General features: G+C 33.8%; 1 protein-coding gene across 2 annotated transcripts in view; it reads right to left on the minus strand.

The window, feature by feature from the left end:
• Window positions 1-13,703, minus strand: part of LOC150105310 (neprilysin-2-like) — a 493,284-nt gene that overhangs the window by 288,213 nt on the left and 191,368 nt on the right. For both annotated transcript variants that reach the window (XM_090394688.1, XM_090394687.1), the window contains 3 exons: window positions 11,654-11,815; window positions 8,814-8,897; window positions 3,486-3,697 (listed from right to left, as the gene is read on the minus strand). In XM_090394688.1, the coding sequence (XP_090250814.1) occupies window positions 3,486-3,697; window positions 8,814-8,897; window positions 11,654-11,815 (458 nt within the window). The remainder of the gene's footprint in view (window positions 1-3,485; window positions 3,698-8,813; window positions 8,898-11,653; window positions 11,816-13,703) is intronic.

The raw sequence follows: 13,703 nt of genomic DNA on the forward strand, positions 1-13,703 counted from the left end.
GTGTAATAATCTTATAACATGAAAAATAAGTTTCCGTTTTTCTTTATTTTTATCATTTTAACTAACGTATATATAAAACTAACGTTTAACTAAAGTTAGAGACAAAGAAAGTGCAATGACTACAACAACGCAGCAAGAATATGCACACAATAACTTATGTATGATCAAGCAACGCGCTTCTTATATTAAAAATAAAAATAAATCCTTTGCGCTACCAAATGAATGAGTTATTGGCATATGATGCCGAATCCAAGCTAAGCAAATATAAGGACATGTAACGTTAAAATCAATTATACTAGATGTATCACAGATATATTCAAATTGAGTTTGAGACAACTTCAATCTCGTTTTCATCAGAAAATTACGTATTTCGATTATTTTATCGCTCGTTATCAAGTCAGATAAGGTCTTAAACGCAATTCCCTGATCCTGTCTTCTCTTTAAGCCAATGTTCTCCTCAATTTAAAAGACGGTTAAAGTAAACGCGCACAAATACCTAAAATTAGAGAGAACAGAGCCACTTAGCTGTTTTCATTTCTTCGAGAAGTCCAATGCCAGAAGAGAGAGTCTTGCGAAGGAACAAAAACTCCACGTAATGTAGCCTTTTTCGCCAGGCATCTGAAATGATCATCGGTAGCTATAGTGCTCAATGCACCAATTGTGATGACTGGAGAATTGAATGCGCTGCCATAGTGATACGGAAATGTCCCTTAAATTTCCCACTACGAGGCCAGCAATAGCTTCCGCACTGTACCACACTACCTGCTTCAGAGAACAACAAATTCCGTAGCACTCACTATTTTCACCAGAATTTGTGTCCAATAAAATGTTCGAAATAATCTAGTTGAAGTAATGCCACTGAAACGTAGCTTTACTTCAACTAGCTAGCAACGCGCATCAGTAACTTTCAGCTCTTCATTTTTTCATGTATATCAAACTTTTCAGCATTTTCCGTGAAAGTGCTTCTCCGCCATCATTTCGATAAATAGTGCATCTTTAACTAAATGATAACTGAAGTACAGACTTTTGCTTGTAACTTAGCCTACTGTTTTTTTTTTTGTTGTTGTTGTTTTTTCTGTAATACATATCAATTTCAGTATAATTTTCGTACTTGTCCTTGTAACGGGTTACACACTTTACTGTTTATCTTAATACAGTCGTTTTCAAAAGGTGACAGGAAGTTAAAATAATTAAGGGTACAGGAGAAGAAATCAAGAGGGGAAAATATTTTATTTAATATTGCAATTTATAAATATATTGAAAGTGCCGGGAATTTGTTTTTTTTCTGCTTAAATGGTAAAGATAAGCAAAATGCTTGAGAATCACCGATTAGTGTAGGACACATAAATGTATTACATTTCAGAGATTTAGGTTTCTGTCCCATTCCATCTTTTTCTTGGTCGTCCTTGACTTCTATCTCCTACAACTAGATAGGATTGAGTATCTTGTTTGGAAAGTAGTCTCGAATTGTTCATTTTTTCGATATGTTTTATTCACTTCTTTCTCTCTTTACATATTATATCTATTACTAAGTCTATTTTACTGATCCTCTCAAGCAGGGTTTTGTCCTCCCCACATGTGAACATCCTGAAACCTGAGCAACCAAGTGGAAAACTTAGTACCAGCCTCACTGGCTTGGTCAAGTACTGACGAGATAAGGAGAAAGTTTAGAGCAAGTCTGGAGGCTTTAACGCGGCAGCCCAAACAGCAAACTAGGCTATAGATAGCCGGCACCCAACACAGAAGAATTTTTTTCTTACTCCAGGATAGCAGCAATCAATGTATCAATGTATTAGATGCTGACTAGCATGTCGAATTGGCTCACGGTTGCTTCTTTTGTTAGCAATAATTACAACATACATGTTTTCCAAATATTGCACCCAAACCTCATTTGGATATTAAAATCAAGTCAGTAATGGAAATTACAGAGCTCTGTACAAAATATGATTACAGGGTTTCCAGAATGATCACCAGATGACATTATTGTAGATAATATCCAGCTGAATATTACTTCAAGTTTCAAGATTAAAAATATATAATCATGAAACTTTTTTTGATCATATAATGTACGCCGAACACGCACTGCAATGGTGGATTACACAGTATCAAAATAACAGACCTTTCTTGGCATTTTACGACCACAGTCCTGATTATAAATAACTACTGGACTCCCCGATGTCGGCATTCTTCAAAGGAAAAAGTATACGAAGTCGGCAATTTTCGTTAGCGAGTTCTAGTTAAAATACAACTTGGTGTTGCAGTCCTTCAGAAGTGATCACTTTGTTCAATAATTAGAGGTTGGATTGAAGGTAATAGGCAAAATCTTTTATTTCACTACGGTTCCATGATCAAATTAAAGTCCATTCATTTTCAGAATAAAAGTTTAGCGTAATATAAACACTAAATAATAAAACGATTATTATGCTTCTTATAGTATCACTGCTCCCTTTTAAAATGTTACAAACTAAAATAAACTGGACCCTTGCACGCGGGGGCGGCTCGTGCATAGGCACTGCGGAACTGCAGCACTCCCGATTTTTCTCGATATATAAATATATTTATTAATTTATTTATATTCGCTTGTAATATTTAATTTTATCATCAACAAGCCTATACAATTCTCTTATTTTGTATAAAAAATAATAAAAATCCATCTTGTAGCAATTAGGAGGGCGAAGGACGCTAGCAGCACTATTTACCATAGTGTCATATTGCTACGCGCGCAAGCATAAGCATGTCATAGTGAGATGCGAGCTATTAGCGTAATGCGGCACTGTCCGTCGCGCAGTTCCACTGTTATTTATGTGCTGTTTGTGCCAGTAGTAGAGTGTTCGTAGTGCTTATCGTGTTTACTCCGTCTCTTTAAATATTTGGACATTACAATTAAAGGATTTAATTGTAATGTCTAAAAATGGTAAATCCATTTTTAAGTAATTTTGAATTATACTAAACTGTATAATTTTATCGATAATAAATAATATTTTTTCATGTTTAAATTTTTTTTTAAATATTTACCATAATTTTGATATTTTATCCAAACACGTATACACTGTACTTACAGTGTGTATGTATATTTAGAAAGTTGCAGCAACCCACGAGCCGTCACTGCTTGCACGAAACAAATGGGCGTCACTAACTTCACTCTCGTCAAACATGTACAAGTAATAAAGGATTCTAATTTTGAGTACGCAACATTCACGTTTATTTCCATAGGATATCACATGGAGGAAAAAGAAGGCTAGCTCGCCTAACTCAGTCTACAATTTTTCATTCCAATATGAAATTTAGGAATTATTAAAGGAATCACAATAACCATTATTTCGAGAGATATGAATTTAATATTAATGATAACAGTGGAAAAATGTCTTTAGGCCTAAAGGGGAGATACACATTTTGTATCGTGACAGCAATATTAACCTGAAATATATATGAAAAATAAAACCTGTTTGACACATTATATTCTAAATCTACTATATAATACTCACGTCTATCACATATTGGCTGTTATTCCTCACATCTGGACCAACGGAAAGAGAGAGGAAGATATTATGGCCAATCCCTAGGCGACGAAGTGTAAATAACATCTGCATCCAATCAAACTGGCTTGCATTCCATTTGGATCCCTCCACCACCGGCCAGCCTCCAATTGCTTTTAAAACTTCATTAAGGGGACCATCGCCTGCCTTTTCGATGTTTGCTTACAAAAGAAATTGGAACAATAATTAACTCACAAGAATTCGATCTGTTTTATAAGGGTAAATGTAAAAGTTTTTGCCAACATCTGTTTATTTAAATACTGTAGTGTTCTGAACATAGTCCGCGAGATTAGCCTAGTGGCGTTGCAACCATATGCCTTGAGAAGGAGTGTCCTAGGTTCGATTCACGTCGAAGACGTGAGGAACTTGGGGATCTTCCTTAGGCATAGCCAAGTTAGCCGGTCTTGGGCGCGGGAAGTAGGGTTTTTTCCGCCAGTTTATCTGGCGTTTTTCATCCCGCAAGCAGGCAAACCGGTCCCGTGAACATACGCCGCTACAGCCAAAAAATATATCCCCCCAACAGCAGACTAGGCGACAGGACGGTTGTGAGCGGTACTAACATGTAGTCGCATCTAAGTAACACGCGGACCCTGCATAGGAAGCGGGAATAACGCGTAGTGAAAGAAAGAAAGTGTTCTGAACATAGTCTGCTTACTTCACTCGGTTTCGATGAAAACCTTTGATTGGAAAGATCTAGGTTCGAATCCCAAAAGAACCTTTATCAGGGCTTTTCAATGGGAGGTGAGTTAGCAGGTTTCATACTGAGGCAGAAGGCTTCCTCCTTCGGCAGAACAGACAAACCGACCACGAGAACACACGCAGTTTCCATTCAAGGAGATATATATTTGAGCACAAGACTAACCAACTTATCCTAAAATTATGCTAAGGAAAGGCAATCTGAAAGGGTGTTATTCCTCATAGACCAATGAATCTTTAAGGATTGTAAGTACCATGGATTGCTATTGTTATTAGTGTTATGAACATTTTGGAATATACAAATAAAAGATGAATCCGAAATGTTTTCATGATTTCTTTGGCAGATGGCGACACTAGTCTGGATGTTATGACATTCCAAATATGATATCTCTGCTGGAAGGAATTTCGCTGCATGATTTTTGTGGTACCAGAACATCACGCCAAGTAATATTTATTGGCAGAGTGCCTTTGCATAATAATGAGAAAGCCGAAAGACCTCATCACCCCCAAGATCAATGTGTTGTTGAACTAGATCGGATGTGTATGGTTGAGATAGGTCATAAAGCATTTCATACACGACAAATGTGGGCGTTTTGGATAATACACAAAGTTGCATTTCGTCGCGAAATATATCATCACTGACAGCAAAAACAGGAAATTGATCAGAGTGATTCCTTCAATGTTGCAAAAGCTTGTTGACTTCATCTGCAATCTCAAGATCTTTACCAAGCAGACTTTCTGCATAACTGACATCGGTCCATTATTGTTGGAACTTTTCATACGCAGTCATCATCCGGAGTCAAACCTTTCTTTTCGTATACAAGCGTAACCTGTCAATAAATATTACTTGGTGTAACATTCGGATATCATAAAAATCGCACAACACTTCGTTGTTTCTCTGGGAGTGACACAAACAAGAAAGACCAATACTCGGATTAATGTACTAGCCAATGAGTCGTCATTACCAGAAATCAAAGTAGGGGAAAGCACCTTATGAACTATTTGTGGGTTCTAAAATGTTCATAACATTATAATATATAAAATAAAAAATGTTGACAAAACTTCTTGAGAAGAGAAGGAGATGAATTACTTTGGGCAACCGAGTAAAAATGGTATTTGTTAACAAAGTAGTATTTTATTGCTTGCATTCTTTTTTTTTTCTTAATAATAATGTAACATTTTATTTTACAGCTTTTATTAAGAAGAAAAAGGATTTATGAAACTAATATCTAAAATTTTGCATGGAATGGAATGATTTCCTTTCATCCTTACCGATAGTAGAGGCAGCTATGTTACCATACTAGGGAAGTGACTGAGCGAGGTGGTTTCCCGTTGCCTTCCTTGCTGTGCTATGTCCTATGGCTAAATTTTACATACGAATCGTTTTCGACATTTTGCATATATGTGAGAACTCGAAGTTCTCACATATATGTAATCATTAAAAGTGAAGTAATCATTGAAGTAACGAGGAAGTGAAAAGCAGAATAGAAAAGCTGAATGCCTTTTTCAATTGGACGTCAGTCCCTCATAATTATACAGCAGTGGAAGACATTTCCTTACGAAAATTTGCACTTTTGCTCCCATAAAGCAGACAAACCGGCCTTGGAATAATGCAGTTGACAAGAAAAATTGCATTTAATGGTAGAATGGAATCTGTGGAGTGGCTTTTCTGCGATGAAATCTGATAATTCATGTCGGTGAAATAATAACAATAATAATAATTTTACTTATAAAAAAATAATAATAATAAATAGTCGTATATTCTATTGTCTCCATGTACTTAAAGATTTGTCAAATTCTAATTTTATTAAAAATACTGAGAAAAATGAATACAACTAAGATAATTCTAATATAAATGCATGGCTTTGAAACTATATACTCCGGTTGGATGAGTGGTTAACGTACTATATTAACTGCTTTTCACCCAGCGGATACGCTAACCACTCGGCCAACTAATTAGAAATAAAGCAACGAACGGTAGATGAGTTTTGAAGTATAAGAAATTTGTATCCCACTCCGACACTCAGTTTTAGCAGAGATGAATACGTGTGACATTTTTCTTTATTCTGACTTAAGAATAAAAAAAAAAAAAAATGCGATGATGCCAACATAATAGGAACAAAATGAAACTACGAGACTTTTATGAAAAATGCGAAGGGGGGGGGGGTGAAGTGGAAGCAAAAGAGAGAAGGGAGAGAATGAGAAGTGACTTTCTTAATGGTATATTGCATTTCAATCTTGGTCTTTTTTAGCCCATAACAATTGAATTATCACGAAAAAAATTAAATGAAAATAAGAGCCACAGTGTATGCTATAGAGGACATATTATCTTGAACGTACAGGATTTTTTCTCGCATAAAGAAGCAAGCTTTTGTCTTGTTAAAGAGTTATGACCCTTCGGTTTTAATGTTTTTATTAGATCGAATACATAGATTTACTCACTTAGCTCTTTTTTTTTATTTATATATATTTATATTTAGGCTTTTTTTATATGTATTAATGGCACATCTGTTGATGAATTCTGAATTAACAAAATCTGTAAATAACGATTTTATGATAACTGCGTAATTGAGTCTCTTTATCCTATATTTGTATATTAACAGTACAAAATTCGACTGTACAGCAGTCCCTCGATTAAGCCTAATGCGTTCTTTAAAACAGGCGCATTAATCGAAAACTAACTAATTGAATATAATAACTTATGGGAAAAGTATAATTCGTTCCTCAAATTTCTTTTTTGACACTTATTTTATTTTTTTAAATAAAAAATTCAATAAAAGGAAAACTTTTATTGTATTTTTCAGGAAGCTGAAAAATACAATAATACATATTCAGAATTTAAATTTATTATTCTACTTCTTAACAAAGAATTTAACTAACGCAGTTTGGAGGGCATTGTGTTTCTTTTTTTCATACAACTGACGATATGGCCCTATTTTACTGCCTCTCTCTTCATCAGGGTCAGAAGTTTTTAATTTAAAAACTTCGACTGTAAAACATATTTTGAAATTGTTTCTGTGAAATCTGTTTGAGCTTGTCAGTAATTAAATTTTCTTCATATTCTACAGGATCTTCCCGCTGTGTATCTAAATTTAGCAGGTCGGAATCACTCAAATTTTCAGAATGAGATTTAATTAACTTAAATTCATTTGAAAAGCCTCTAAAATTATTTGCGCAATGTGAAAGAATGTGCTTCCAAACGGCTCGCATATTGCTAGCGTAATTTCATTCGACTTTGCGACTTTATAACCAGGCTGAGATTTCTCTGATTTGGCCAGAAAAGTCTTGGAAGGCATTCGCTTCCAAAAAAGTCCGGTTTCATCGAATATTTGTTGGTCACAATAGCCCCCTTCTTCCACAATTTTCTTCAATATCTCGATAATTTGCGGCCGCCTCCTCAACTGCACTTGCAGTTTCGCCTGTTATTCGAACAATTATGTAGGCTATTTCTCTTTTTGAAACTCAAACCACCCAGCACTAGCGTGAAATTCTTCTTTTCCATCACTGATACCCCTTTCTTTCAAGGAAGAGAGACTTGATGCTTTTCATTTAATAAGGTCAGTGCTTATCTTAGCTGGATCCGTTTTTGGTTACAATCTTCGATCCATGTAGAAAGATGTCTCTCTAATTCAATCATTATAATACTTCGATTTCGAGTGCATGCATGATGAACTTGAAGTAGCCTTACCTTTCTCTTTGTATTCAGCAGCTTTGCTTAAAATTGCTCTTATAGTTGGATCACTCCTTTTTGGGTTCTTGTCCTATCTTTGTTCTGGACTCGCCTTGTTCATTTTTCTTCCAATGCGATTACTTTTCGATTCATTTTCACACTTCCACTTTTTTTGCTCACTAATTCTTTTACTCGTGATGAAAGGTTGGGAAAATACTTTAAAATAAAAAGTAAGGGAAACAATTGCAAAGGAGGCACGAAATATGATCATCAAAATGCTATGTCATTAGCAGACGACAAATTTTGGCGATAAATTTGGAATATAGCATATATGGAAATAGTGTAGTATGCAGTAAAAAATAACTATGTAAAGTGTTTTAAATCGGTAACTAAATTATTTCATCCTGGTGAGTGATTTTTTTTAAATAGTTAGCCATAAAAATATATTGACAGAAAATTTTTAAAATCTGTAACATTTATTTTTAAAATGTATATAGACGCACTAATCGAATTTCGGTATAGAAAAAAATTGATACTAATCGGAGACGCATTAATTGAGGGATTGCTATATATATAGAGAGAGAGCGAGAGAACATATTAGGCGAGTTGTCTTGCCTTTTCCCTTTCTGGGAGTTCTACGAATGATGCTACATAACAAATTCATATCAAACGCATTCATAAAACTGGAACAAGTTTTCGTCAACACTGCGCGGTGTTTGAAAACAAAAGTATTAAGATAAAGTTAATTATATCTGAAAGTTATATATCCTATAAACAATAATCAGAAATAACATAAAGAGGAATTTACATATAATTTCGAATTTAAACTAAAATGATCCTAATATATAAAAACTCACGGGTTAGATTTGCATCTATGTATTACGAGTATAAGAGAAAAAAAAATCACTTACTGATATTCATGCAGGAGTCGTACATGTGCTTCATATTTTTAATATGGAGACGATCATCTTCTTTAATGTGCTTCTCCACTATCGCTAATATGGAAAAATAAAATTTCGAGTAAATTTAATAAAAAATAAACACCACTTTATCAAATGTTATCAAGAGAATTGCGCGTGTAATATTTGCTATCTATATCATATATTGTATAACAATAATATAAAATATTCAACAAAAATAGAGGAGGCAATAAATTCTAGCAGGATAAGATCTTAAATGAAAAACAGGGTATTTGTTCTTGGATGTTTCTTAAATTATTCACACCTGATCTCTAATTTATTGTTTTGCTCTTCAAAAAGATCTTCATTTGGCATTAAACGTCTTAAGAAAGGATAATATTATCCGCACATTACAGTCAGGCCGGTAAACCAGAACGTGCCCTATAGAAATTTCGAATGAAGTGTGCTATGGTTAAGGTATTTCCTGCAAGGTTCAGTGGAAAGACCTAATAAATGAGAAATACATGAGCTACTAAAAGTTACCATGATGGCTGAAAGTTACTTTGGAGAATGCGCATTTTTAAGTAGTTCAGTACCAAGGTAACATTCAAACGACACTTAAAGCAAAATTAATTAAGAATGGTTCTTCAAATTTTTTATTTAAAATAAAAAGGGGGAATTTATCGTGAATTTAATTCGACTTCTGGCAAGTTTGAGAGTTAAATTAGCCATAAATTTTAAAGTCCAAGCTTACATACCCTTATCTCAGATGGGCACTTTAAAAATAATAAATCAGTTGATTTTCTTAAGCCTAGAACAATGTACGACAACAAAGAAAACGTGGAAAATAAGTTTCAAAAAGAAATAAAAGATGATATCTGCACAAATAAAAATAATTATTAGCCTACGTTCAACACTTTTTTTTTATCAAGTTCAGTAAATAAAAGAAACATATCCGGCATATGTCGTTTTACTTGCACTACTTAAAATTCCCAGGTGTTCTTCCCCTTATAATTTTATGGTTAAAATTAACCATAAATTATAAGGCTCATGCTTCTTTAGCATTTTCCCAATCCTTGTCTGAGTTTGCATTCCGGCTACGTTTTGGCACACGTTCATTAATCGTATCTACTCCCTGATAAGGCTGACAATGGGGATTACTGTAATATTATATCCGTAGACGTGTTTTTGTAGAAGAAAAAATAGTGCTACTGTGAGGGAAAAAATCCTCTATTCCGTATTAACTTACTGTTAGATGAAAGATTCCATAAGATTCCATGAGTCTTCGGACTCCTTGGAGGTATCAGGAATAATAATAATAATAAAGATTCCTCTCGTGCTGTTACTGCAGTAAACTGTCTTTTCGACGTTGTTCTACACAGGCTTCTTATAGTCCTACTAAACTCTGTTGTAACAGTAATTCTTGTCCACGAAGAAAATGAGGTAGAATGCTGTGGTTAAGACGAACTAGAAGTAAATGACACTGACGAATAGCAACACGAGCCTACTATCTTTTCAGTATATTTAGTGGAATGCTATTTAAACATACCATGAACGGTAAGAAAGTACCATTATATATATATATATAACGGTACTTTTCAATATATATAAGCAAAGAAGTACAATATAAAAATAGTTTTTATAAACCTAAGCGCTGTTCCCTATTTTGAGAAATTTGTCATTCATTTGGGGGCAAAGAAGAGCTACCGATTTGTTACGTAACTTTCGAGTGGAAGAAATGTATAATATGTTGGGGAGGAGAGGATATTTGTGATGCGTTGGTGGTGGAGGTTAGTGCTACTCTCTGACAGGGGCGCGTCGGCCATATGTGCAATGTGTGCGACGCACACAGGCGCCAAAGAGGAGGAAATACTTTTAAAAAAAACGTTTTTTTTTAAAGTGATTTTTTATTGGAGGGGGGGTGGAGCCAACTAAAGTTTTGCACACAGGCGCCGGATACTACTGGCGCGCCCCTGCTCTCTGAGTAAGAGTAGTCTGTAATAGTGTTAAGCAATTTATCGACTACCCTGATGGATAATAACAAAATTAAAGTTAAGATTGTTTAAAAAGCCAGTTACTAGATGGAATTGGATCTCTCAGTGAAAGTTAGTCATGTTCGATGTTTTTATTTTTGATTAGGATATTACTCTAATGAGGATACATTGTAGTGGTGATATAATGAAGACAAAGTCGGATAAGATAACAACAAAAAAAAAAAAAAAAAGATTAGAATCCATAACAGCAAAGGAGTACACTAAACTATTTACCATGTAATTAAATTTCCATTATTTTATTATTTTCTATTAACAGCGTGTTATTTTTATTACTCAATGTCTGTATGCCGTCCCATGATTTATCACGGGTCCCCTACTTCATTTTAACTAAACATCCACTCCACTCAGTCAAATGAAACTTGAATGCGATTATGGTTTCAATAAGTATGAGGAAAGGCACCTGAACAGTTTAGCTGAAAAGAAAATTGTTGAGCATTCTGGTCCGTATCTGAACAATTGGCTTTAGGTCACTGCTTACAGCAAATACATCAGCTTCAATTCGGCTTCTAATGAAACATTCGTTACAAAATAATGTAATATGAGTCCTCATATGTATCAGTCGTACTATAAAACTTTGCGAACAAGGAATGAAGACTGTGTTGCTTTACGAATATAGAGGTGGGTGCTGGTTTCATAATACAGAGTAGTCAATGTCCTCAAACTATTACCTTAAAATATTAAAATTGCAATATTTCTGAAACAAAGAGCACTACTTATGGTTTCAAAATAACTAAAGATATTTTGAAATCGATAAAATATTATTTATCAGATATGAAACCGCTGAAGAATCGATCTTACTTCTCAATTTAGCATCCAGTTCGTCTTGCAGAAGAGAAAATACGGACACAGCGCTTTTGTCATCAGGTATTATTTGTTTCTGTATCCATCCGCCACAAGCAAAGTTATAGAAGTTCTCACATGGATCTACCTTTTCATCCATATTTTCGAGTATGATTGCAGCTTGACAAATGAAACAGAAAAATTCATAAAATATTTCATAACCAAAATATATTATTGATACATTATTAAGTTGTCAAATATCTTATTCAATAAACAGAGTGCAAGTGGAGTAAATTTACAGATATTTTAATCAAATGTCCTTAAATGAATATCAAAGTAAAACATTAAAATTAATTTTATACTGAAAATGTAATCATGACAAAGCGGTACTTTTTATGTGAATCCTACTTATAAAAGGTTGCAAACTTATTGGACATGTAGTACCGTGAGTGAGATAAGAATTATAAAATCAGTTTCTGCGTTCTAGAGAAACAAGGAACTTTTTCAAGTAGCTTCAGGCCTCTAATAAACAAGGGTGGTAGTGTCATACCCGCGAAGAAAATTGTCACCCGGTGTGAGACAATAAGTGCGACTTAAGATTTTAGTTAACATTCAATGCTACGGGCTGGTAGATTCGAACCTACAGCCAGTTGGTCAGAGAACAGGTATGCTATCCACTCGACCAATCGAACAAAATATGGTAAGATTCCAGCTTGCGCTTCCTCAAGTTTGTGTTCAACACTTTTTCTTAGTATCCTATCAATTTTAGATGAATAATATTACACGGAAAGAGGTTCGAATGTTTTTCTTTTAAACTATTTCTTACGCATTTAACTTTCGATGTATTCTTGTAATCAATCAGTAAGATTTTTCTTTTCTTTCTTTCTTCCCCCCCCATGTGTTATGCACGTATTATGCTGGAACCATTGTAACGACTATGGACAAAGTCAGCAGATATTTAGCATTACTAGAAACCCTTTCTTCTTCTCCAGTATTCCGAAACTTTAGTATGGATTTGCGTTTTGAATCTACAACAAGAATCGGTATTCGTTTTCTTTGTGTGGACTTCGTCATTCTGCACATCACAAATTACCAGCATCCAATGTCTACATCCCATCCATAAACTGTAACAGCAACATAAATACTGAAGGCTAATCCCACTCTCTTCATAAAAGCTAACCCAAGCTTCGATGTAGGTGGGATTAATTCGACTCATTCAACTACACGTAATCCTCATAATCAAAGACTGCAAATTATGTAACAAAACAGTCAGTAAGGGTTGTATAATAATAATGAAGATACTGATATAAAAATTGTGTTTATGTAAATAGACTGTATAATAATAAGCTATGATTTTGATATTGAAAAAAAAATTATGTACATTTACATTTTTAAAAAAAATCACTGAATTCTACATTTTGTACTGAACAGAAAATGTAATAGTGTGCTTTATTGTATATATGTAAATACTCTGTATGATGATAAATAAAATGTTATTACAGTTTAAAAAAATATGTAATTTATCTGAGACATTATCATATTATTATCCATTATTCAAAAATTCAGTGTAATCTTCATTGTTAATATTAGAAGAACACGTGTTGTAAATATAGATGCAAAAAAAGTATTATCATCAAAATTTTAATTGAAATGCAATGTAAAAAATGAATCACAAAGACGATTATTGTAATTGTGTAAATATTTTAGAAATCAATAAAAATTATTATTATTATTATTATTATATTTCGATGCTTTGTACCTGAATTAGATTTTGTGGATTTTCTAGTTTAAAAAATAAGAATCAATTGGAGTATATTTGAAAGCACGCGCTTCGTACTAGAAAGACATTTGTACTTTAAATACATTTCTAATTCAAGAAATTTAAAACCAGTAATGTTTGTGGTCCTTTTATATTTGGAAAAAAAACGGTGTTTTTTTACCTAAACATTATAGAAGTAGGCATTATATAAAGTACATTAAAGTACAAAGTATAGTTCAAGTAAGCATTGTACCTAAAGTACATTTAAAACTTGAACGACATTTAGAGAACTTTGCTTAGCGCAGAATA

Source organism: Typopeltis vanoorti, chromosome 6, assembly GCF_054136105.1.
Source record: "Typopeltis vanoorti isolate ZY-2024b chromosome 6, IOZ_Tvanoo_1.0, whole genome shotgun sequence".
Classification (NCBI taxonomy): Eukaryota; Metazoa; Arthropoda; class Arachnida; order Uropygi; family Thelyphonidae; genus Typopeltis; species Typopeltis vanoorti.